Here is a 26,476-nt window from a genome sequence, read left to right as displayed (position 1 = left end):
CAGAAACCCTAAAGGCCTTGTTTACTTCTAGAAAACTTCGTCATACCAAGGCTAAATATAATGCAGCAAAAAATCATGCACTAAACAAACGGCACATATATGTGTGTGTGTGTGTGTGTGTGTGTGTGTGTGTGTGTGTGTGTGTGTGTGTGTATGTATATATACATATATATATGTGTGTGTGTGTGTGTGTATATATATATACATATATATATGTGTGTGTGTGTGTGTGTATATATATATATGTGTGTGTGTGTGTGTGTGTGTGTGTGTGTGTGTGTATATATATATATATATATATATATATATGTGTGTGTGTATATATATACATATATATATGTGTGTGTGTATGTGTGTGTGTATTTATAATGTGTGTGTATAACAAGCTAACACAAATATTTATCAAACGTTGTTTGCACCTTAAAACCTATAAACCTTGTTATAGTCTTGAAGAAAAATGTATAAATGTGATGAGCTTCCTGTAACGTTTAAGCTGAAGTACATACCCATTTTGTGTTCTTAAACCAGTCGCACGTTTAAATGCAGAGCTGTCGCTAAGAGACGCGACATCCCTCGACCCTGAGTCTTAAAGAAACAAAAGCACGCATGCTGATGTTTTCTGACTTATTAATGGTAACAGACTTGAAGCTTGGTAGACCAATCATAAATTCATCTCTTTTTAAGTCTTTGCAGTAAACATTAATCATCGCTTATATATTCGTGTATTAATCCTTGAGAACAATATGACTTTTAGTACTGAAAACGAAGACATCGAGTCGTTCAAGAGGTCTTTTGCCAGCTAGCAGAAGAACATATGGTTATGGAAATCCTACCAGCAACACTAGTGGTTTTTAGACATTAAGCAGCAAAATTACAGCATCGAGTGTCCTCAATATTGAGGAAACAGATTTTAAAACTTAAGGTACTTTAGTGGTATTACTATTATTTTTTTTAATTCATATTTTGTCTGACTTTATGTGTACGAGAAAAATCACCACTGTGCTGGACACAAAAGTGAAGTTTGAAGGAACTTTTAGCCATTTTCTATACTCCTGATTCAAAAACCAATTAGAAAATAACACTTTACTACCCAGGAAAAAAAAATCTGTTATATCGTGTAAACCAACTGTCCTCGAAAGCTGGGTTTAGGGATAAAGGTCTCCGTAGTATAATATAATACAATGTTGATCTCCGTACTTCCACATATAGTTGATACTTTAAATTCACGCTTGATGCTAATGAATCCGTTCAGTCTTGGTCTGAATCCTCTGTAAACAGTTTTTCCCTAAGATGGAAATAACTTCCTCTTTTGGCCATGAGCTGCTCGTGTGTTCCTTGCTCCATGACCATCCCACCTTGCATGTAGATGATATGGTCAGCTCTCTCGATAGTCTGCAGACGATGAGCGACCACCAGCAGTGTCTGACCTTTTAAGCCAGAGAGGACTTCCTGAACCTGAATGAGAAAAGGGGTGAGCAAATAAATGCTTCACGCTAGCATCGGTCAACTCGGAGGTTAGTTTGAGCTGAAGCCCTAAACTGTGATCCCACATGAGCTGCATTACAGATAATAACCAGAAAACAATCATTCGTATAGTCTGACGTCACGTATATGATAAAGTCGGCTCCTTTATCTGGCCTTTAGCTTTAATTGAACTTCTTTATTCTGTGTTCTTTTATGGTTAAATGAATCATTTGACATTTTTGAGTTCAATAATTATATGTAATGTAATGTTGATGAAAGACTCGATGAAAGAATTGTTTAGTCTACACACCGATGCTGATCGAATGAGTGTTTTTGTTATTCAGTGTGAATGCACGTACCGCGTGCTGAGTGTTGATGTCCAACTTGCTCGTAGCTTCATCCAGAATGAGGATTTTTGGATTTCTGATCAACACTCTGGCTATAGCAATACACTGCTTCTGTCCTGAGGATAGCCTTTTCCCAGACTCTCCAACATCTGCACCACAGTAACACAGCTAGTGTAACGTCTAAAGTAATGTACCAAATATTCCTTAAGATAACGAGCGGAAGCGGAAATATTCACCTGTGTCATAGCCTTCGTCCAATCTGCATATAAAGTCATGAGCGTTGGCTTTCTTCGCAGCTTCCTTCACCTGCTCTATGTCGTAATCACGAAGGCCATACGCAATGTTGTATTTCACGGAGCCAGAGAACAGCACTGGGTTCTGGGACACGGCTGCCATCTGTCAGAAGATGAAATGACAAACGCTTTAGTTTAACACATTTAAGAACCGAACCCATCACCAGTTGTAAGTGTATTTGGACAGACAGAAAAGGCTAAGGTCTGTGATGGAGCATTTCAGCATATCGTCGCTGTCCGGCGGAATCCTCGTATCTCCAAAACCATTATTTTTCAGGATATTAAAAAAAACGCTGTATCTTATCTGCAATGCACAGGGTTTAGTCCGCGTTGCAGTGGATTGTCTTGCTCTAAATTCCTGTCCTCAGATGAGCACCAGAACTAGCGGGGGTCAAGATTTTTGAAGACATTTACCTCAGAAGACGTTTTGATTCGTTGCGACTCTTCTTGAAGGGAAATATGCCGCGAAGCTCTTCCGCAGAGTGAAGAAGAGGTGGACAATTGAAGTGTCCAATGGAGTTTTGCGCTCAAGATATTTTCAAGACTTTAGATTGGTTAATAACTTGTAAAAAAAATAACAGACCCACGTGGGGACTGACCAATAGTATCGATATGTGAAAAAATATGAAATTGACAAAATTTGGACATTTTTGGTTAACAAATTTGGTTTCCGCCCGACAGCGACGATATTCAGTTTTTGTATTCATTTCATCCGTATTTGTGTTAGTGTTCACCTGGCGGCACAGGTACTGGTGTTGGTACTCATGAAGTGGTTTGTTGTCCAGTAGCACTTTGCCCTGCTGAGGCTCATAAAATCTCTGGAGAAGACTGACACAGGAAGTTTTACCTCCACCGGAGGGGCCGACCAATGCTGTCATCTTCCCAGGACTCAGCTCTATGCTCACAGACTGACACAATGGTTTAACAGGGTTTAGACACATTTTCTAATACAGCAGAAAATGCATTATGTAATGTCTATTTTATTCTTTTAAATGTTTTCCTGTACTTTTAGAAATTCCAAAATGCACTGACCTTAAGTGCTTCGCTTTCAGGACGGGAAGGGTAGGACAGGGTGATATTATTTAAGGTGATTCTTCCTTCCAGATTCTCAGGTACCCAATCTCCTGCTTCTTGCATGTTGGGTTTTCTATCTAGCAGCGTAAACACCTTCTCTGCTGACCATACCGTGTTCAGAATGTCTCCGTAAACATGCACCAATTGCTAAGACCAAAGAAACAGAAGCACTTTTGTAAAAATCTAGTTGGTGACCTGAAGAAGCTGCTCACAAAATGACATAAGTTCCGAATATTAAACTCACCCTCATGTTTAACGACATGTCTTTTTGATACAGCACAAAAGCCAGAAGACTCCCGGTGCTTAGCTGACCCGAGGAGATGAGATGGTGACTGAGGAGCAGCATGGACACCCTCAGGCCTAACGTTAAACACTAAAACAGGATAAACACCTCAATACCTGTCAAAGGTTGAATCATACATGAGTAACAACCTTTCTCAAGACCACCACTGAACTGTACACTAATGTGTCATACAGAGATACCGAAATGACAGGAATGTGACTGGAGACTAAACTAGAAGTTATCAGCACTGGATGTGTGTGGGTCAGGAAAGAGCATTTCACCAAAATGACTGATAAATTCCCAACACTATTCTGTGCAGATTTCCACTACAGAACTTGCTTTAAATAAAAGCCCTTAAGCCACAGACACTTGTCTCAAAATATCGTCATTAATTTTCAGAATGACAAGTCTGGCAGACACCGAAATAGCTTTGAGCACTGAGCAGTGTTTCACAATAATAATTCTTATTAAATTTATTCATAAAATGTATTATTATTATTATTACTCTCTCACTCTCACTCATTTTCTACCGCTTATCCGAACCTATCGGGTCACGGGGAGCCTGTGCCTATCTCAGGCGTCATCGGGCATCGAGGCAGGATACACCCTGGACGGAGTGCCAACCCATCACGGGGCACACACACACACACTCATTCTCTCACACACACTCACACTACGGACAATTTTCCAGAGATGCCAATCAACCTACGATGCATGTCTTTGGACTGGGGGAGGAAACCGGAGTACCCGGAGGAAACCCCCGAGGCACGGGGCGAACATGCAAACTCCACACACACAAGGTGGAGCGGGACCCCCGACCCTGGAGGTGTGAGGCGAACGTGCTTACCATTAAGCCACCGTGCCCCCCTATTATAATTATAATAAAATAATATTTTTTTGTATATATATATTTAATACGTCCCATTAAACGTAATACATTGGTAGCTTCAGGCTTTACAATAGTCATCCTGTGGGTGAGTTCATTAGAAATGTCATTGACCGTGACCTTCAGAAATAAGTGTAGGAGAAGGTGGATGTGATCTAGGTATATCTGTTTGACCAAATGTTTGTGGACACCTGAACATCACACCCATATGTGCTTATTCCGAATTTTGTCCTCCTTATACCTTTGTAATAACCTCCACAACTTCTGGGAATGCTTTTCACTAGATTATGGAGCGTGGTGGTGAGATTTACTTAATTAATAGGGCCACGAAGCTGCCACTCCTTGGCCCCAGAACAAGGCCCTCAATTGCTCATCTGTATAAATGTGAGTCACTTTAGATAAAGGCGTCTGCCAAATGCTATAAATGTAAATGCAAGTCACCACAAATATCAGACCAGTTCATCCAAACAATGTTGGCTGAGTTATAGCATATAAAGTCTATTCTAGGCAACCGTGTGCTTCCAACCCCCGTTTGGCTATGAAGTGTATCTGAGAGCAGGAAGGTGAGGGATTAAAACCCGTCCCATGCACAATGTGTAACGTGTGAATTGGCTCACTCTGCGCAGAAGGAGGTGGATTGCACTGAAAATGCCCTTGCGTTTCAGTATCTGACGTTTCTTATCCAAAGCCTCCTGGTATTTCTTCAGCTCCTGAGCCTCAGCCCTGAAGCTGCGTACCGTCTTCACAGACCTGATAACAGACAATGCCAGCTGCTCGATTTCAGCCATGCAGTTCTGCAGCTCCCTTGATCTTTTCTGCACAGCAGGACAGAATGATGGTGTGATAAAAAAAAAAAAAAGATGAAGTGACAAAACCTTTTTGGTGAAGTGAGGAATCTTTTCCTTGATGCAAACGTAGATCTAAATTAAGCAACCTCAGCTAAGATTATAAAAAAGGGTAGCATGGGAAAACTACTAGAACCGAAATCAGTTACTAAAGAGAAGGTCAGTTACCTGGTAGTGAATATTGTAATAGTTTTGTAGCACAGCGAGGAGAGGCATCTCCACAAAGGTAAGGAGTGTGAGCTGCCAGGACAGGCTGAGCATCTGCACGAGCATGCCGCACGTTTTAACCAGACTCCTCACGAGCACATTCACATTCATGGCTACAGAGCGACCCATTTTATCGGTGTCCGAGACCAGCCGCGATGTCAAGCTTCCTGTAAAAGGAACCGAAGTGCGCTGCTATATAAGAAAAGATCCTGAAGAGGATTTTCATTTTAAGATTCTTTAAAAAGAAAACCGTCACTATCTTCTGCATCGGTTCTTTCGATATTATTCATCACCTGGTTTATTTTCTTCAAAGAAGATTATGTCCTGTTTCAGCAGGTTCTGAAATAGCATGTGTCGAATTCTCTTGTTTAGTCTGCCGAGGCTACACATAAACATGCCTCCTCTCAAGCCAGTAAACATAGAGCTAAGAAATTAAAAATCACATTGGGTTAAATGACTTTTAAACAAATTCAGAAAGAAACTGTCAGCAACAGAGAAATGTAGCATGCATTTACCTTCCAAAAGAGTACAACGACAAGCAGGCAATGGCCCACAAGAAGCTCTCGTGCTTGTACTCTCCACTCAAACCATCCATGATTTTCCCCATATAGTATGGAATTCTTGATTCAACTGAAAAAAAGAGATAACGTGTGCATACATAATACAAAATAAGAGTTACCTACAGTACATCAGGACAGAGCGCAGGTGTTAAACTTACATAATGCAGCTAAGATGAGGAAGAAAAAGGCAGCTGCCAGATGAAGGTAGTCTGGTTTCGAGTAGCGAATCACTCTCATCAGGAGGACCTTGGCCTCTTGCTCTTTCTTCACCTTTTTAATAGGGAATGCCTTGTCCCACATCAGATGGATCAGAGTGCCTGTCACTGCACTTAAAGCCACCATGAGAGGCAAAGGCACTGGACTAAACCCACACCCTTTTCTCAGAACTAACGTTTGCACCATATCATATACAGGAGGTACAAAACACACTAACGCTACCCAAGGCTTCAGAAGATTGTGTATGGTCTTGTTCAGGGTTGCCGAACTGACCGTGTGAAGCAGAACCCAGCTGAAAGCCCTGAAAACCCACAGCCATGTCAGGTTCATGAGGAAAACACCTTCAGAGCACAGAAGTGAGGTCCACAAAGTGAGCCAGAGGAGCAGGTCCAGGAAAAGAAGAGCTCCATATGCAGGCCACAAGGAGCCTGAAGCTGGGTCTACCATCATGAGCCAAGAGATTAGCTTGAATCCTAGAACTGCCACAGAGACTCTAATGGGTCAAGCTCTTGAACTGGAGGTTCCTGTGAAATGTAATTGACTTTAGACAATAAAATGGGAAGGGATTGCACTCACATGCTTCTGATCTTCTCTGCAAAACAGAAAGAAATACATATATATATGAACTATATATACTTGGAATCCTTTCTGAAAGGCACTTATAGGATTCTGTTCAGCTGAAAAATGAGCTCAGGAGTAAACAAGTCTGTGTTAGAAACCCAGTTAAACCTATGTTTATAAGCATAATCAAGAACTAGCTCTTACCTTGCTACAGTCTCGTTTCCTCCTCCGTCAAGTTTTACTTTCACTTTTAGGAGTGCAGTTAAATGACTCGCCGACAGATAAACAATAAACAAACACACAGCCCGGTGAATTCATTTACCTTTTACAATCCCAAATATCAAAACAATGATGTTGTTGTATTATGACATCATTCTAATGTCAATATAAATATCACCTAAACCTGTTACAATCTAACTGCGCCTAACCGACCAGGGTCCCTGTAAGAAACTGCTTAAACAGCCACTAGAGGCTTTTATTATGTAAAGTTCAGGCTTCAAAATAAAAGTCAATGCAATTGGACGGTTTTGCATTGGTGAAAGGAACCTAGTGCTGCTATATATATAGCATTAGGAGTATTATATAGCAGCATTAGGTACCTTTCACCAATGTAAAACCGTCCAATTGCATTGACTTTTATTTTGAAGCCTGAACTTTACTTAATAAAAGCCTCTAGTATATATATATATATATATATATATATATATATATATATATATATATATATATATATATATATATATATATATATATATCTATGTGTGTGTGTGTGTGTGTGTGTGTGTGTGTATCTGTGTGTGTCTGTGTGTATATATATATACACACAGTACAGACCAAAAGTTTGGACACACCACCTTTTCAACAGGACAATGACCCCAAACACACCTCCAGGCTGTGTAAGGGCTATTTGACCATGAAGGAGAGTGATGGGGTGCTGGTTGTTGTGGAAGTTCTAAGGTTCGAGAGATTTAAAGAATAAAGTATAACACTGGTAGACACAAGCAAGAGTAAAAAAGGTTACACAATTTATTGTGCTCAGCTGCGCAGCAGGACCCAACACTCCACATGTAGCATGAGAGATGAAGGCCCAAGATCACTGATTACATCAAGGTTTTATAGACAGAACCCATGAAGAACAGAAGATATGTAAAAGCAAAACATCATCAATCATTGGCTCAACATTACCCCATGCATCTCCTGATCAAGCTAATCTGACCAGGCCAAGGTCTACAAGAAGACTTATAGGACATTGTTTATGGACAACTCGTCCTCAGTCACCGGGCCTGGACCCAATCGAGATGGTTTGGGGTGAGCTGGACCGCAGAGTGAAGGCAAAAGGGCCAACAAGTGCTAAGCATCTCTGGGAACTTCTTCAAGACTGTTGGAAGACCATTTCAGGTGACGACCTCTTGAAGCTCATCAAGAGAATGCCAAGAGTGTGCAAAGCAGTAATCAAAGCAAAAGGTGGCGACTTTGAAGAACCTAGAATATGACATATTTTCAGTTGTTTCACAATTTTTTGTTATGTACGTATATAATTCCACATGTGTTAATTCATAGTTTTGATGCCTTCAGTGTGAATCTACAATTTTCATAGTCATGAAAATAAAGAAGGTGGTCTGTACTGTACTGTATATATATATATATATATATATATATATATATATATATATATATATATATATATATATATATATAGAGAGAGAGAGAGAGAGAGAGAGAGAGAGAGAGAGAGAGAGAGAGATTCCAGATTCATCTTAATTCTTAACATCAACCAGAACCTCCACATATATTAATAGTAATACTATAGTAATGTGATAATAATAATTTTTCATCATTATCATGAATGTCCAGGACTGATTTTTGTTCCATTCTGCTTCCACGCACACCTTTGCATGCAGTACCACATGGCAGCACTAGGTACCTTTCACCATGGCAAAACCGTCCAATTGTGTGACATTAGAAAGTCATAATACAACAACATGCTCATTTTGATATTTGGGATTGTAAAATATACATATATAAAATCAGGCACCTTCTAACGATCTATATCCTCCATCGATATAGATGACATGCTCATAGTTTAGCATTTCAATTATGTAACAGAATTCATTTGAAACCGAAATAAAGTTTTCATTCATATTTGAAATGAAAGAAAAGTGTATTTATTTGATTTGTATAGAAGAGATGAAAACTAGCATATAAGCTTAATACACGTTATACAAGTATCATTGCCCTTTTGTCATTTTAAGCAATGGCAACAGAACCGATATATATATATTGCATGTGTATTGTATATATATATATATATATTATGTATATACTCTGTAAAAATACACTAGAATCAGCAGGACCTTTGGTGTACAGTGCAGACAAATAGCTCTAGAAATAGATAAATACTTTCCTTTATACAGCACTTGATTTGTGTAAAGTTCCCTGATAACTTTCGATAAGGCAAAGGCGATAACACTGAAGCGCACTCAGTCTGACTTTGGCTATGGTTTGGCTGTGAGACTACCGTTGGGTTTCTAAAATGCAGCTCAGTCGCTATGTTAAAGAAATGTAATGTGAAAATGTCTAAAAGACAATAAATTTATCTACTCTTTTGATTATGACAAGCTTATACGATAAGATGATAAGCGTATAAAATTGTGTAACACACATCTCGTAATGTAAAGCAGAGTTCTACATTCAAAAGGTACGTTTGATTTCCATAAGTGTAGACCTTAAAGAAAAACGTATAACGGAATAAACCTGTAAACAATGTAAAAAACGGTAAACACCAAAGCAGTCCAAAACGTCATCGTTAGCAATCTGAAAGATGCATTCAGACACACGTCGCCATGAAGATGGCCGTCTTGGTAAACGTACAGTAAAAGAAGCAGATACAAACAAACATGCTAGGAAATCTCTATTAGCGTTATACAAGGACGCATCCTGATCTAGAACGTGAAGCAATATTAACCTCACACTCTGACAAATACACAGTGTATAAATTTTAAACAAGTCTAACATGTATACGATTAGTGTACAGTAATGCCCCAGATCAATCGAGCCAATCTGTATTGAAATTATGTGCATATGTGTCATCGATTGAACACGGATGTCGATTATTTATGGATTCGGTTCATACAGTTGTACTGTGTTCAGTTTCCAAGGCATTTTCCTTGACCTTTCTCCCCACACACAAAGATAGCTCTTCGGGCGTAACTGTTGACTCTTGAGTAAATGATGCCTTCTTAAGTGCTGTGTCACGGTGGTCCAGCCAGTAGAAGGACACCATGAGAAACAAAGCTGATAAGGCCACTGTGATACTGCAGGCGACGAACACGTACGTGTACAGACCAGTGCTGTCCACAAGGCTACCTGAAACACAGGAACAGACATCAAACCTCATTTCAGTATACGTAGTTTTTACAAAGGTTTTACAAACTTACCACAGGAACTCATTCTAAAGTTTGAACTTCCTTTACTTAATCTGAGTGATATCAGTCAGTTATAGGTTAAACTTAAGTCATGCCTAGCCCGTGTGACTAGGAACAGACTGACTGCACAAAAAAACATGAGTAAGCGATTACAAGTTCACAGACCCGTCCAGAAATATATCAGAGAGAGCACATTTCTGGGTGTCTCCTAAGTGATTTAGTAAAGTGAGGGAGTTTATTATGCAGAGTCTGAACAGTGTTGGGTTGCATGCTTGACATTTTGACTTGACTTGTTGCTTACACAAGTGAACCAGCTGTCCAGTCAATCTCACTGGCCAGGTCAAGATAGCCTGAAGTCCTGGCACTACCTGACACCTGCCTCACAATATTCTATTATCTTAGATTGCTCCCATAGACAGACACAGACTAGTACAGATATTCACACACACACACACACACACACACACACACACACACACACACACACACACACACACACACACACACACACACACACACACACACACACACACACACACACTTTCGAGCCAAATTTACAGGTTTGTTTATTTTAGTTCTCAATTGTTGTAAATTAAGATTAGATCAGTTTATGCTCTGTTTGAGCTTCTGTGTGAAAAGCAACTGCCTATTTAAACAACTGGCAGAAGAATAACAGGGCTGGAGAGAGTAAAGGACTGTCTTATCTTCCCAACGAAGGAAAAAGTAAACAGGCGATACTGAAATATTTCAATTACTCAGCAATTTTAGAGCGATGGCTAAACTAATCCAGGATGGATATATTTTCTATCCATAAAACATCGGTGGTTTCTGGAAAGATTATTTACTTATCGAGAAAATTGTCCAATTATCGGTGGAATTAAATAATAGTCATTTATTTATTAAACTATAGTTTTTTTAATTATATTTTATTAATACTTAATTAATATTTATTAATCTATATTCATTCATACATTCATTTTCTACCACTTTTCTGAACTACTCGGGTCACGTGGAGCCTGTGCCTATCTCAGGCGTCATGGGCATCAAGGCAGGATACACCCTGGACGGAGTGCCAACCCATCACAGGGCACACACACAATCACACACTAGGGACAATTTTCCAGAAATGCCAATCAACCTACCATGCATGTCTTTGGACCGGGGGAGGAAACCGGAGTACCCGGAGGAAACCCCCGAGGCACGGGGAGAACATGCAAACTCCACACACACAAGGCGGAGGCGGGAATCGAACCCCCAACCCTGGAGGTGTGAGGCAAACGTGCTAACCACTAAGCCACCGTGCCCCACACTGTATCTATATATTATAGTAATAGCATGGTGGTTGCAGAATTTGTCAAAATTACCCTGCATACTTATCCTTTTGTCTAAAAAGATCTGATAATGAGTCTTCTCCTTAGTGCTGGATTAGATTTTGTCTGATTCATTTGTGTTCAGTGATTCAGCACAGATATCGTATTGAACACAGAACCCAAGCATTTAGATCTCTGATAGCGTTTTATAATTTAACGACAAAAGCTTGTGAAGATGAGCTGCAGATATTCATATTAGTATTGTGTATCTGTCTCAGAGATCCGAAAGTCTCGTAGGTCTGAATTCGGAATCATACAGTATGGAGGAGAAAATGTTAGGATTAGTACATCCTGTTTTGAGAACATGTTATGCTGGTGTTTATGTAGGTTATACACAATGCATAATGAAACGACCAGTGAGGAATGACACTATGATCAACCCAAACAATATACCTTAGAAAGGCAATTGTACATATACATACACAATTTTTTTTACTATCACTACCTGCTAGAGGTGGCCCAATCAGCAGCGTGACACTTTCCATGATAGCCAGCAGGCCAAGTGCTGAGGGGAAGCGGTTCATCTCCACTATGTCCATGAGCACAGTGAACATCAGTGAGCCCACCACGCTCATGGACAGACCATAAGTCACCACATAAGCTAAGAGTACCGGAAATGTTGGTGCAATACAGCAGATGCTGTTGCTCAGTCCATTCAGTAGCAATGCACTTGAAAATACATAAACATGGCGGCCTTCGAACCAGGAAAGGCCGAAAAGCAGGCCGGCGGGTGGCCGAACAATGATGTTGATAAAGCCCAAGATGGAGAGCAGCAGGGCAGCCTTGCTCTGCTCCATGCCGTTATCTGTAGCATAAGGAACGAGGAAAATCAGTGGCACCACAAAACCCAGCATCATCCACGTAATGCCAAGTGCGTACACGCGAAAGCGCTGGTTACTGTAAAACAGGTCAAAGGCCATGTGACGACGGAAAGAGGACGTTAAGCTCCTCCATGCCACCTGCATCTGTTCTTTAAATCCCTTCTCAGCCAGTGGCTTGGTGGCAGTATTCTTTTCTTTGGTTGGTCTGTGTTTCGGTGGCCCCAGGGGCCTCATAACAGCACCGCACACACAGCAGTTGAGCAACACAGCACCCAGCACCAGGAAACTCCCTCTCCAACCCAGTTCACTGTGTAGGTAGTGACCCAAGAAGGGCAGCACGCACAGGCCCAGAGCTGTGCCCGTGGATGACATGGCATTGGCAAAGGCACGTCGGCGCACAAAATAGTGCCCAAGGATGGTGACGGCAGGTTGGAAGCTGAAACAAAACCCTAGACCTGTGTGAAAAAGAAAATCACTCATTACAGCAGGCATTTCTAACATTTTAAATTCTAGAAATGTTTGTTTCTTCTAGCGCTACAAAGTAAATAAAGTAATACTTTTCTAGTGCTAAGGCATTTAAAGTTAAATAACACAGAGTAGTTTAGGGATTGAATCTGCACCGACCCGTTATCACCCCTGCGGTAATGTAAAGCTCAATGATGGAATGTGTGAAGGAGCTGGCTGCCATCCCCAGTCCACTCAAGATGCCCCCCATCATCACCGTTGACCTGCAACCGAAACGTTCCACTAACACACTGCATAAAGGGCCTGAGAAGGAAAAGTCAAACGTGAGAACACGACACTAAACAAACCACCGAGTCTACAGGGGAGCCGGTGCAAAGTTAAAGGATTAAATAGTATAATCTGATATTCTTTCTGTGCACAAGCAGCAATCCAAAAACCTTTTGTAAATGTATCGTGCACAGCTAGTATTAACAAACAATTTAAACCTTTTCCACAATTTTTTTTCTGTATATATCTGTATGTTTTTTCTGAAAAAAAAAAAAAACAACATTCTGTATATTCTCTGTATACGCTATAATTAGTAAGCACTTTCTAAAGACCTGTCTAACAAGTCGCACTGAGCTTCCAACCTGTTTTTTTTTTCCGGTTTGCTAAGTAACATAATTCCCAGTCAGCAAAACAAGTCATTCCCCTGGGCATATACATCGAGTGTGTGCACATGTGCATACGCCTGTACTTACCGGTGTACTTACTTATGTGTACAGGAGCAATCAGAAAGAGTTCATTAAATGTCCAATTCAATTTGAGTTTATTTGTGTAGTGCTTTTTACAATAGACATTGTCTCAAAGCAGCTTTGCAGAACACAAACATAGAGCAGAAGGTAAACATGGCAAAAATGTGACAAATAACAACTGCAATGGAAGCTTTCGTTTGCTGTTCTCTATCCAAGGGGTAGCTCTGAGACACGGTCCATAAATATATTAAGTAAAAGGTCATGTCCAGGTTTAAATGAAAGACTCTTTTAAAATATGCCTTATCAAATAACAAACATTGACACATTCTCACACTCTTAAGAAAAGTGCACAGTCATCATGAGAGCGCAACATAGCTGCTTTTTTTTTGTCCAAACTCCAAATGAATCTATTATTGTACATCATGTAAATATGACCAATGATCAATTCATTCATGATCAGTATCTTGAAGATATATATATATAAAATAGTTGGGGAAATATTTGATTCCGCAACATACTGTATTTAGAGCTCTGTTGAAATGTACAGTAAGTGAATGTGTGTTATTGTCCATGTTAACTGTTTTGTACAAAAGGCCAGATTTTCCTCATTCATAATCTCTTCTAATGAAACACGTGGTCAGGAGACATTCCTGTGGATTTGGTCTAAACTGATCTTAAGGTTTTGTACAAACCCGTGCCAGTCCATTCCAGCTGGAGAGCACGGTGTCGTTAAAGCCCGAAAAAACTCATGTAAAATTCATGTCGGTGTCAATAGGAGCTGTAGTCAATAAAAGACATACGGTAGTGGCTGCAGATACAGAATCAGTGTTTATGAGCAGAACGATCGTTAATTAACAGCCACAACTTCCTGTTCACTGATATTATGGCTTAGTTCTCACGCTCAATGAGTCAATGTCATAAAGATTGCTTGTATTGATTCCTACCTCCTGCATGTAAGACTGATGTCATTATGGATGGCACCCAGGATGTCTCACTGTTGCTGGCACTGAATTCAATCTGAAGGTCAGTGTAGAAGATGCCCATGCAGGACGGGAAGGCCAGGGTCAGGGCTAGAACTAGGATGGTGGCCACCAGTACCACCCAACCCCATCCTCCATCAGGAGCATCAAGGTGTGCTGGACGTGCCTGAGCCAGCGGTGTCACCGTGCCTCCCATATCGGCTTCCTCATGTTCTGGATCACATGACTCTTCTGAATGATGATGATGATTTACTCTCGTGCCCATTTCTGTGAGCTGACAGTGATCATGTACTGCTACCATTCAGTGAATGAGAGCCAAAAAGCTTTGGGGATGTCTCGGTGGTGGTTCTGATGCACAGCTACACATTTTCACACGCGACATACTGCTTTCGATCCACACAAGAGTCTCTGTTGGACAAAAGGACATTTCCCTCTTATTTTGTACTGTACAATGTCTGACTGGTTTGTACACTAATTACAGCTCAGTACTTTATTTCAATCTATGCTCACCTGCAATTGACTACAAGCCTAAAGTGGTACATTTCTTTAACCCAGAGGGTCTCTTTGGGGTCTTTTGTTACGGTTTTATTATTGTCATTATTATTGTCATTATTATTATTATTATTATTATTATTATTATTATTATTATTATTATCCCAAATCAGCCTACCATTTAAACCGACTTTATTTTATATCGATCGACTTAAATCCGATTGCAAATGTAAAGTTTCTAATAGAAGGTGTTTTTAAGAAAACATGACAACCTATAAAGCAAATAGAAATGCATTTTATTACATTAAAAATAACTGGTTAATAACTTACCAGCTGGCTAAGTGTAGCAGCTTGACAACCACAGACTGTTTGACCAAACTGTGTCTCAATAAGCAACAAAAAGTCAAATAATATGACGTTTTTTTAATCTAAAATGGTTCAGTTTTTTTTTTGTTTGTTTGTTTCTTTTTTGGATAATAATAATAATAATAATAATAATAATAATAATAATAATAATAATAATAATAATAACAATAACAATAATAATAATAATAATAATAATAATAATAAACAAACATATTCCATAGTTCATAAAAAAAAAAGCAGCTGTGGCAGTACTTAAAGGAGTCTGGGATCATTTTTAAGGAAATTCTTTCCTTTAATTTGGCTTAAGAATATTCTTACAATAAAACAATCAAATTTCGGTTTAGATACGAATATGAAAATGTCTCAACACCAAACTTCTCACATGAATGACTAAAGTAGCTAGCGTTCATCCTTACAGATCTGCTCCAAGCCCTGTGACTCATTAGTATGTATATAAATATAACTATTTCTCATTTTTAATAACGTCACTCAGAAAGTCCACGTAAGTGACAAGAGAACCTACAGTACAGTAAGTACATTATGGCTAAAGGGAAGAGCTTTAAGACCCTGACGTTAGCAAAATACTGTACTGTAAGAGATCAGTGCTGTTAGCTGGATGTCTGTAAAACAAAGAGGCTACGATACGAAAACATTATTAAATCCCTTAGATAGAAGTACAAACCATGAGCCTACCTTCATGGAGTGAAAACGTTTGCATGCGTGTTCATGATGTCTTTCTGCTTCTGTGTTGAACATCATCCTTTCCTGCTAGGACATATAAGAGCGGTATCGACTCAACCTCTACCTCGACCACCATTAAGGGGACAAATAATAAAAGATCAGAGAAGATCCTTGAAAGCTCCAGCGATCACCTTCGCCTTAAATCGGCTTTAAATGAAAGTGAATGATGACTTTGTAAGCATGTGATATTAACGCATGTTACTGCCCCTTTAAATACTGCATGAAGCTGTAATGTGAGCTGCAGCACCGGGGTGGTGTTTCCCCTAACAGAGGCAAACGCATCAGTGTCGTAATCCACGTCTTCTTTTTTCAGACTTACTCTCCAAACTCTCTCGACTTTCTACTCCCTCGTCACTGCCATATTTATGTATCTTTAAAATGCACACGAAGCCGATCCACATTTCGCACCGACACCCTGACAAACACTCGGTTTGTCTTTGTGCTTCTGCAAAACATGTTGTTTTATTATTCAGATACTGTGTACATACATGCTCAGTTTTCTGGTAAACAATTTGCAACCGATCTGGGAGAAAATGAGAACAACATCATTTTGAACACAAGTACATTTTATGATAAAAATCGATCAGACATTTTTTTTTCTCTCCTCATTGCAATCTGTACATTGAAAGAAACATAGGTGACATTAAAAAAAACAAAAACAAAAAACATGTTTATATGTATAGATATTTATATATTAAAAGACGATCTGACCAAAGACTATTCGTTTCCAGGACACTTAGCTCCACAAACTTTGTTTAGACAAAAGGGTCACACATGACAAGCAATACAGTCGATAACTTAACACGTTTCGAAACATCTGGTGTAACATCAGGTTTGCAATACAAGTTTAAATGGTTCTTGGTGTGTGTGTGTGCCCGGATGCACACTTGTGTATGTATTGTTTATCTCGTGCATGCAGGAGATGCAGACTTTAATGTGAACAAATACAACAGGTCTGCGATCCTGACCGAGTCGGTCACTTCCATTTAGTGCTTAACATTTTATCCAGATGGCTTTGGACGAAACAAAATGAAATACAATAAACAGGATTTGTGGACTGACTTGCTGAAAAGTTTCCCCTTGCACATGGTATCCAGACTCTCTGAAAATCTGTCCATGCATCACTTTACCCCTATACTACCACAAGGCTAGACAAAGTCCCAGTATAGAATATGATATACTCTAATACAATGCATGCTTTCAAGTTCATATATCAAATTAAAAAATAAAAAAAAAGACATCCCCTTCCCTCCCCACAGATTGACAAAACACCAAATAACCTTGGCGAAGGTTTTTTTTTTTCCTTCTACAGAAAACATCTTTTTTTGCCACTGTTTGACAAAAAAACAAAAAAAAAACAGTAATGGTCAAGAAAAATGGGAAATAAATCTATAGTTCAGTTGGCCTATATGCTTCGATGTCTCTATGGTACACAAATCTTACCAAATCTTCCCCATTAATTACAGAAATGTGACAAAACTAAAGTAACATGTACTGGCATAACATGTTCCCCATGTCTCTGCTGTTTAACAGAAAGTTTAAGACACGGACATAATTAAAGTGCATGTAAAAGGTTAAGGGTGCAAACAAAATGTGGATGCGAGTAAAAGACATAAACCGGTTACAATGACACGATGACGATGTGAAACGTCAAACTGAACTAAACACATACAGCATCTGAAACAAAGGACCGTTAAGAACCCCGTATGAAGAAAAATCTTAAGAAATGCTGTGCACAATGTTCGACACTGATAGTGGTACAAAGGACGTCTGTGTGTAGTATAGTATAGACAGCTGATTTTTTGCCTGAATGATCACACGATCTAAACGGACACAGAACCCGTTCACCCACCTCTGATATTTTGCATTATTAAACAAAACACATTGGAGTAGATGAAATCTGCTCCAACAGGTTTTCCTGTAGTGCAGAAATCTAAAGCCCAGAAGACTAATATGAAAACAAAAGATGCACCCCTGGGAGATGCATTACTTCGACTCCCATTACTCGGTTAAGAGCGCGATTCGAGCCTGTTTCTAAATGCATTTCTGCTGGGCTTCTATCTGGAATTGCATTCAAATTCTGCCTCTTGACAAAAATCCGCTTTGTCAAATACGTAAGAGTGAAAGTGTAATGTTATTGGCTGCCTCTTCTCATTTGCTTCACATTTTAAAGCAGCAGAAAAAAAAACGTTTTGTGTCTTTAAATGTGCACTCGAGACCAAACGTTTCACATCGACATGCTGCCTGGGACAGCTGTCAGTTGCTTCACAATGGACATGAAGAACATCAAAAACATGCACTTTTACATTCTATGTGATACCGAACAAGGATCTTATGTATATTAAAATACTGTCAGAAGCTCATGAAACACACTCGTTCCTAGCAAATAACTTATGGGGTGTGGGATTTGATTTCGAAAGCTAGTCTTACTATAAGTGGCTAAATATCAAAACAATGAGGGCGATTCAGACTTGTTCAAAATATGAAAGAAACACAGTTTACCTGAAGTAATACAAGAGATTTTTGACATGAGGGCAAGCATCTCGATCCATGTAAAATAGAGCCCTTAACATTCACTGCTAATCCACTAGAACTTATCTAACATTTTACTTTTTTTTCTTTTGAAATATGAGATAGAAACAGTAAAACAGCCAAAATAGAGTTCGAGATATACGTCCTATGGAGTGCTAGAGCTGAACTTGCTAAGTCGTAAAAAAAAAAAAGAGGAACGATCACGTTACAGAACAGTGTTCTGCCGTGCCTCGACTCGTTACAGCACATTGTCTGTCAACAGTCTCATGAAGCTCGTTTGTGAAAAGAAAAAGAAAAAAAAAAAAGAACTGTTGCACTTATATAAAGAAAAGCGATTCGTGAGAAATGGTGTGAAATAAGACTATAGAGTGTCCAGTTTTCCAGTCACATGAACACAAACAGGCAGAGGGAGAACACAACACGATAATATACATACATACATACATACATACATACATACATACATACAAGTGACAAGGCACTGGACAAAAGGAGGAGCATGAGCTGTTTCATATGCTTCCTCAGTCAGATGTGACTATTATGAAACACAAACGTCCTATTGTACTACAACCATATGCATGATCTTTTACATGTTCCCAACATTGCATGTTTCTTTTTGATGTGTCAGTGTTAGGAGGGGTGAATAAACACCTCCACGACGGCCTGGAACAGCTGATACCTGTCAAGGACCTCGGGTGGGTCGAATGAGAAACGGAGAAATTCATCAAAAGATAGACTACAAACTGAAAACAAATGGCTCTGCGTGTCCAAGGCCAAGCCAGGCTGTGACACTGAAATGATAATGAGTGAGTGTTGCTTCTGATATTTCACTCGTACACTCGCTCAGTTTTACACAGTGAGTCAATGTGCTTGCTATGAGAAGGGTGTAGGGGCAAATAATTCTGTCTTGTCTACTGTTTTTTTTGTTTTGTTTTGTTTTTTTTTTTGCACCCCTGGAAGTCCTGAGGAGATTCTGACGTCGGAAACACAGCCTAGCTGACCAGGGCACAGGCATTCCTTGTAACTAGCATGCCAGCAATGACAGAGTTTATAGGTGATTATGACCAGGATATGAAGGCGATTAATGATCACGTTCCGAGGCATTGTGGATGACTACATTAGCTGTTGTGTTGACGGACCCCGAAAATCTTACTCGGACTCTCTAGCTGTCATGGTAAGTCCCGCATCGACTAATTTTGCAGCTTTTTTTTTTTATTTTGATAACAGCAGTGACCTCGAGTGATGATGCAGGATGGGCGATGTTGCAGCACTGCAGGGAGGGGGACACACACACACACCCCCACTGTGGAAAGGCACAAGGGAGGAGGGTGAGAGAGGAAGGACAGCCATGTGAGCTGATGGAGTCAGCTGTATGGGTAAAGAAGGGAGAATAGAGGTGAGGAGGGGAGAGGGTGGAGTAGGGGGATCTGTGTCAGCACAGCTAAGGAAGTCTCCTCTCACATACGGGAACCTCGCTCCTGAAGGATCTGTGTGAAAGAAGTGAAATTAGCTGGTAAATTCACATGGCATGGATCAGGAAAGAATCACTAGTAAAAAAGTGTAATAACAGCTGAATAAATCTGATGATAAAAAAAAAAAACATTTTATATGGATAATAGTTTGGCAGAACAGAGCAATTGTTGGAACTGCATTTGGCAGACACACTTGTCAAGAGTAACTTCCGTTTATATCTAATTTTATACAACTAAGCAATAGAGGGTCAAGGGCCTTGCTCAGGGGCCCAGCGGTCGGCAGGTCGGTAGACCTGGGATTTGAACTCATAGCCTTCCCATCGTTAGTCCAACATGTCAACCGATATTTCTCATGCATTTTCAGGTCACTTCAGACGGTATTTATCACAGAATATACCGCATAATATTTAATGCTCTAATTTACTGCTCTAATAGATTCGTTCAAAGGAAATGGAAATGCTGGGAATAAATATTCTTAAGGAATTAGTCCGAAAATACAAATGTGTAAATATGCCATCATGAATATTAGCGTTAGTTGCAACCCTGAGCTAATAAATCGCTCCGATTTTGAGCAAATGTAAACTTTCAATGATAAACATACACTTTAAATTCCATCTCACCTTAGCCTTCTCAGTTGGCTCAATAACAATCCCATTAGTGGAATTGTTGAGTTCTCGGGAAACCACGCACAGAAACTCGGCTTGGTCCTCGTTTCCGTAATTGTAAGAGGAGCCGATGCTTATAAGCTGGAAGAGAAAAGAAAAAAAAAAAAAGATATTGGATCAAACTTATAGAATCTTAAAGGTTTCTTAAAAAGGAGTGGACTAGCATGTGTGTATGCTCAGTACAAACAGCTCGTATAGACTGCAAAAACAGATTAAACTCATTTACGTCACGCAAGCCTGACGATGTGCAAGACCACAATGGGAAACTAAAAGGCTTACGAGGGCTTTGCAGTTCTTCAGAGCGAATGAATAGACGAATAGAAGAATAGCCACCCTGTTCAAGCATTTACCTAATTAAAGCACGATTTATCCAGACTGAAATTACAGCTGTGGAGTGAAATGCCATTTCCAAGGGAATAATGAAGGGGGTAAAAAAAAAAAAAAAAAAAAATCTCAGAAGATTACAAAATTAAAGGTTAATAAAGCAATCTACTGAATAGTGGGCTATATATACACAGGACAGCGGCGTGCTCTTCCGTGTGCCCCTCACTCCGGTTAAACAGGTCGATGCACAGAGACGCTAATCAAAAGGGTGGAGGAGAAAGGAAGGCCGGCTCACCTGCTCAAACTTCCAGCCATCAGACATCGTGGAGACCATCTGAGTGAGTTCCTCTTCTTGGCACTGAAGAACACGATACACGTGTTTCACCGGACCCTGCAAATACAAAGACACTCATCAGGACCTTTTTGATTGTTGTTAGAATAGAAACCACAAATCTTTTTTTTTTTTTTTTTAGATGGAAAAATGTGTTCTTGTAAACGTCAAAAACAAGCAGCTACGCTCCAATAAGGCAGAAATAAAGGCATTAAAGTGTAGTTAAAAGTTTGGCTAAAGGTTTCCTCCACATACTGTGTTGCACCATCGTTAATTATGCAGCAGTTATGAAAATACCGGTCTAATTTACACCCATGTTCAGTTATTTTTCACTTCCGGAGTAGGGGGCATGCTCCTTATCATAAAGACCCCCATGGTGCAGTTTGTACATTGCTAACTCTATGTCCAGCTCGGAGACTTAATCTACTTTCTCAGCTGAGCTGCCAAGAACTGAGCTCACAAAGCACGCTTCATCCTGGCTTCATTCTCACACACCTGAGACGTCCTGTTCTCATTGTCTCGTATCCTCTCCTTTACCAGCCTCACCAATGACGCAATGTTGTAAAATTCAGCTTCCTCTAGAACACCTGCAGGAGCCAAAATGAACAGCATTGTAAGATTTTTGTTTGTAAGACAACACAAGAAGTGGAGGGATGCTGCCGCTGGCAATCTTTACTTATCTCCGTCCTTAAAAACGTAAAGTAACCTTCGTACAAAACAGCACAGTTCTTCAGAGACATGGTTTATAGATGGCTTAAGGTTTACTGGGCCAAGATCAAACACGGCTTTACACCACACATGTTTACACCACAGTGCATCTGAAGGTTTCAGTCTGACTGACCTGAAGGGCTTGAAATGGTGAAATGAAAGTTTTCTGAGATGTTTATGATTATCTCCCTCCCTCTCCTTTGAGAAAGAGATTGGGCAGAAAAGAGAAAGGGAGAGAGAAAGAGAGAGAGCGAGGGAGGAGAGAAAATAAAAGAGAAAGAAGAGAAAGAAGAGAGAAAGAAGAGAGAGAGAAATGAGGAAAGAAAGAGACAGAAAGCGCGAGAAGGAAAGAAAGAGGAGAAAGAAGAGAGAAAAAGAAAGAGAGAGAACGAGAAGTAAAAAAAGAGAAGGAAAGAGAAGAGAAGAAAGAAAGAGAGAAGAAGCAGAGGAAGGTAGAAAGAAAGGAAGAAGAGAGAAAAGAGAGACAAGAAGAGGAGAATAGATAGAGAGAGAAAGAAGAGGAGAAGAAAGAGAGAGACAGAAGAGAGAAAGCACGAGAGAAGAAGAAGAGGAAAGAAGAGCAGAGAAAAAGGAAAGTAGAGAAGCAAAGTAAGAGCATAGAAAAGAAAGAGAGAAAGGAAGAGAGAGAAACAAGGAAAGAGAGAACGACGAGAAGAGAAAGAAAGAGAGAAAGAAAGAGAGAAAAAAAAGAAGAGAGAGAAAGAAAGAGAGAGAAAGTAAAGAGAGAAAGCAAGAGAGAGGAAAGAAAGAGAGAAAGAAGAGAGAGCAAGAAAGAGAAGAAAGAAGAGAGAGAAAGAAAGAGAGAAAGAAGAGAGAGAAAGAAAAGAGAACGAAGAGAGTAGAAAGAAAGAGCGAAAGAAGAGAGAAAAGAAAGCAGGAGACAGAAGAGAGAGAAAGAAAGAGATCCCTCCTCTCTATCCCTCCCTCTCTCCCTCCTCTCTATCCCTCCCTCTCTCCCTCCTCTCTATCCCTCCCCCCTCCCTTTCTCTCTCTCCCACACACACACACACACACACACACACACACACACACACACACACAAACACACAAACACAAACACACACATTTCACAAAACAGCTTTATAGAAATGTAGAAATTACATTTATAACTTTTAAATTTGTTCGAGGTGACCGTGGCAAGGATAAACTCTGCGACGATATTAAGAAAGACGTTAGAGAGTAAAAGGATGTTCCTTAAATAAAGTAAAGATGTTTGTCCAGGCTGTCTGAGATGATGGAGACTTCAGAACAAAGGGTTTGGGGTTTCTCTGCAATATGACAAAGCTGCTTCTTGTATTTTTTTTTTTTTAAAGAAAGCTAGAAAGGGAACGAATGTTTATGGCCATTATAATGATTTGAAATAGATTACATTTATAATGTGTCTCTCTTGAAATAAATACATTTGTTGTTTTTAATAAATAATTCATACAGACTGGTGCTGTGAAATAAGAGAGCTAAAACACTTTTTTTATTACTCTCCTAGAACATCGTGTCCAGTCATGTTTAAACAACAAGGAGCTTGAAATATCATCAAACAGGTTTAAATCAGAAATTACTCTTGCACCTTTTCTTCTCTCTACATGAAACATAAAGATAATACCATGCTCTTATTATGATCGAACAAGCACAGAACAGACTCTCTCACCCTCCTCTGCAAGGTTCTTGTTGATGATCAGCTTTCCGTGTCTCAGATAATTCAAGATGGGTCCGAAATATGTAGGATCTCTGTCAATCAAATAAGCTCCTGTCTCATCCTGTGCAGAAAAACAACATATGTCTCATACAGAAAATAATATTCACCCGATATCTATTACAAAATGCTTTCGAAAAGTCTTACTTAATCTGGATTTATATTAGTTAAGACCTGGAGAGGTCGTACACTGTGATGTCATTACCTTCATTTGTGGACATTTTATCCTTTTGTGTACAGTATGTATGGTTATATCACACAACAGTGTTACAAATGTTAAATATACCCTATACAAAAAAAAAAAAAAAAAGTCATGTCAGTACAGGAAACTCGCATGTTTGGTGATTTGTGCGTGGTTTTAAAGTGTGTTTACGTAGTACGTGGATAATCCACTTTAACAGAAGCATCTGCGCATTTATACAGTTATGTAATGATGCAGATGCAAGCATTAAGATTAAGAAGCAAGATTCGGTTAATGCTCACATCAAACATCTGAATTAAAAAAAAATAAAAATAAACAGTATTATCTCTGTGTCTTTATCTGTGGCATGATTAGTGGTGCCAGATTAGCTGTTTGAGTATTTCAAAAGCTGCTGATCTCCTGGGATTTTCACACAAAACCAGAGATGAGATGAGAGAGAGATCAGAGGAGAACATGCACAAGGTTTAACTGTCCATGTGAATCTGTGCTCACGATAATCTCAGATTCTTGTTCTTGGCTGACAGGGAGTCTGAACCCCTGAGGTGGTCTTCTTATGCTGAAGCTCATGCACCTCATGGTTTATTTTCTGCAGTCTGAGATGCTTTTCTACTCACCACAGTTGTAACGAGTGATTGTTTGAACTACTATATCCTTCTTTGCACCTTGAACCATTCTGGCAATTTCCTCTGACCTCTTTTACCAACAAGATGTTTACACCTGTAGAACCGTCACTCGTTCTGTCCAAACTGTCATGTGGGGAAAGTCTCAGGAGCTCAGCGTTCATCTGGCACCAACAGCGATGACTTAGTTAAAGTCACAGAGCTCACACTTTTTCTTTATTCTGATGTTTGATATAAACCTTAACCCGAAACTCATAATCTGTTTCTGCATGATGTTAGGCATCGGGCTACTGCTCATGATTGGCTGATTATATAAATGCAGAAATGTGCAATGTTTTTTTCCTAATAAACTGGAGAGTATATACTGTACACGCACTGCAAACTAAATCTTTTAAATGCCAATTAAATGTCCTAAAGTGACTGGATTCCCCCAGACGCTCATCACTTTATTATAGGTTCTATGGGTACTTTTTCAGTTCATGTCATTTCCAGACTCCTTGACCTAAATAGAGCTAAACACAGAAGCACAGAAGAGGAAGAAAGGCACAGAAGTAGGACAGATTTAGCTAAATAGGTTGCGCACTATTAATCATAGATGATAAAGGAATAATAATAATTATTATTATTATGGGTTTTATTCATGGCTGCATGTTAAAACACCTGATTTCTGATTTAGCACAGTTTTAGTATCACGTTTGGAAGACTAGGTTGGAATGAATAAACCTTTTAGGTGACTCTCAGTGGACATGAGCATCTGATCTGATCTGATCTGGATTTTTCCGAATGAACAAAATGAATTATTGATGTCACACACACACACACACACACACACACAAATACACAAACACACAAAAAGCTTTTAGGTGATACAGTTGCATCGTGTGTTTTTTTTACAAAAATACCGAACACTGAAAGCTCACCTTATCTGAGTCCAGATCAGGATCTTCCTGACAGAGTCGGTACAGAAAGGACTTGGGATCCCTGCATAAGGTTTGTTTGGTTGTGATAAAATAAGTGCCCCCGACATTCAGCCGGACCCACCGGGATCCCGGCTTCTCTGTGGATTCTGATGGAGATGAAGGGCTGCTCTTCATCGGGAAGCCAAATACAGCTCTAGACGCAGACAGGCCCGGGCTGGAAGACCCGCTCCGAGCTGGAAGAACGAAGCTGGGTGACGGCAGGCGCATGCTAACGGAGCCGCGGGTCTCCCGGTGCTCGCTCTGCTCCATCAGGCCGCCTGCGTTGGCTTCAATATGTAGCTCTGCCATGTAGCTCTAAAATATGACCAAACAGTCCCGTTTAATTTAGTGCTCCCTCCTCCACCGTCTGGGTAACTATATCGCCTTACTGGCTAACGATGTAAACAACAGCTCGCGAGCTAAACTAGCCACAGGCAGCTAGCTAATGATGTGACCGTCTGTAAGCCGTTATTAAACTCAACATATAATCTTCAAGCGCGGTGATAACGCTGAACGAAACGCTGTAACGTATCAGAAACACTGCCTCGCGACGACATAGTTCATAATCCCATAAAAACACGACATTGATCCACCTTGTTTATTCAATCGACTCCTGCAAGCGCCCTAATATTATGGAGGAACTTAAAAGACACCACGTCCGGGTCGCGAAAACGCACGCATAATAAGAGCACGATGGAAGAAACGGAGCAATTAAAATGTATAATAATCTTCTAAGACACAGTCGACTCAGATTTCGGAAATCAAAACAATCTAATTATTTAAAAATAATAGACCTATTATTTAAAGTTCATTAATAATCTG

The 26,476-nt window shown here is 39.8% G+C and overlaps 3 protein-coding genes across 5 annotated transcripts; all 3 read right to left on the bottom strand.

The window, feature by feature from the left end:
- Positions 1-308: 308 nt before the first annotated feature.
- Positions 309-7,199, bottom strand: tap2t (transporter associated with antigen processing, subunit type t, teleost specific). 3 transcript variants are annotated; one of them, XM_027140654.2, is made up of 13 exons: positions 6,941-7,199; positions 6,752-6,767; positions 6,118-6,654; positions 5,915-6,029; positions 5,693-5,823; positions 5,361-5,566; positions 4,965-5,162; positions 3,423-3,551; positions 3,137-3,325; positions 2,839-3,012; positions 2,048-2,207; positions 1,824-1,960; positions 309-1,455 (listed from the first exon to the last, which is right to left on the bottom strand). In XM_027140654.2, exons 3-13 carry the CDS (start codon positions 6,623-6,625, stop codon positions 1,249-1,251), a joined length of 2,154 nt encoding a protein of 717 aa, XP_026996455.1. In that variant the 5' UTR covers positions 6,626-6,654; positions 6,752-6,767; positions 6,941-7,199; the 3' UTR covers positions 309-1,248. The 3 variants fall into 3 exon arrangements, with proteins under 3 accessions (XP_026996455.1, XP_026996454.1, XP_047673718.1); XM_027140653.2 differs by lacking the exon at positions 6,752-6,767 and having other exon boundaries at positions 6,118-6,699; XM_047817762.1 differs by having other exon boundaries at positions 6,118-6,767; positions 7,059-7,186.
- A 1,360-nt stretch (positions 7,200-8,559) lies between these two features.
- slc16a5a (solute carrier family 16 member 5a) lies at positions 8,560-16,423 on the bottom strand. Its single transcript, XM_047817389.1, has 5 exons — positions 16,083-16,423; positions 14,496-14,939; positions 12,977-13,120; positions 11,977-12,807; positions 8,560-10,102 (listed from the first exon to the last, which is right to left on the bottom strand). Exons 2-5 carry the CDS (start codon positions 14,830-14,832, stop codon positions 9,864-9,866), a joined length of 1,551 nt encoding a protein of 516 aa, XP_047673345.1. The 5' UTR covers positions 14,833-14,939; positions 16,083-16,423; the 3' UTR covers positions 8,560-9,863.
- Positions 16,424-18,944: 2,521 nt separating this feature from the next.
- Positions 18,945-26,319, bottom strand: kctd2 (potassium channel tetramerization domain containing 2). The gene is made up of 6 exons (XM_027140558.2): positions 25,616-26,319; positions 23,829-23,937; positions 21,950-22,041; positions 21,419-21,514; positions 20,755-20,880; positions 18,945-20,149 (listed from the first exon to the last, which is right to left on the bottom strand). Exons 1-6 carry the CDS (start codon positions 25,961-25,963, stop codon positions 20,120-20,122), a joined length of 801 nt encoding a protein of 266 aa, XP_026996359.1. The 5' UTR covers positions 25,964-26,319; the 3' UTR covers positions 18,945-20,119.
- Between the last annotated feature and the right edge of the window lie 157 nt (positions 26,320-26,476).

This window comes from Tachysurus fulvidraco, chromosome 8 (assembly GCF_022655615.1).
Source record: "Tachysurus fulvidraco isolate hzauxx_2018 chromosome 8, HZAU_PFXX_2.0, whole genome shotgun sequence".
NCBI lineage: Eukaryota > Metazoa > Chordata > Actinopteri > Siluriformes > Bagridae > Tachysurus > Tachysurus fulvidraco.
The sequence above is the reverse complement of the archived record's forward strand: the minus strand, read 5'-3'. Positions and strand labels throughout refer to the sequence as shown.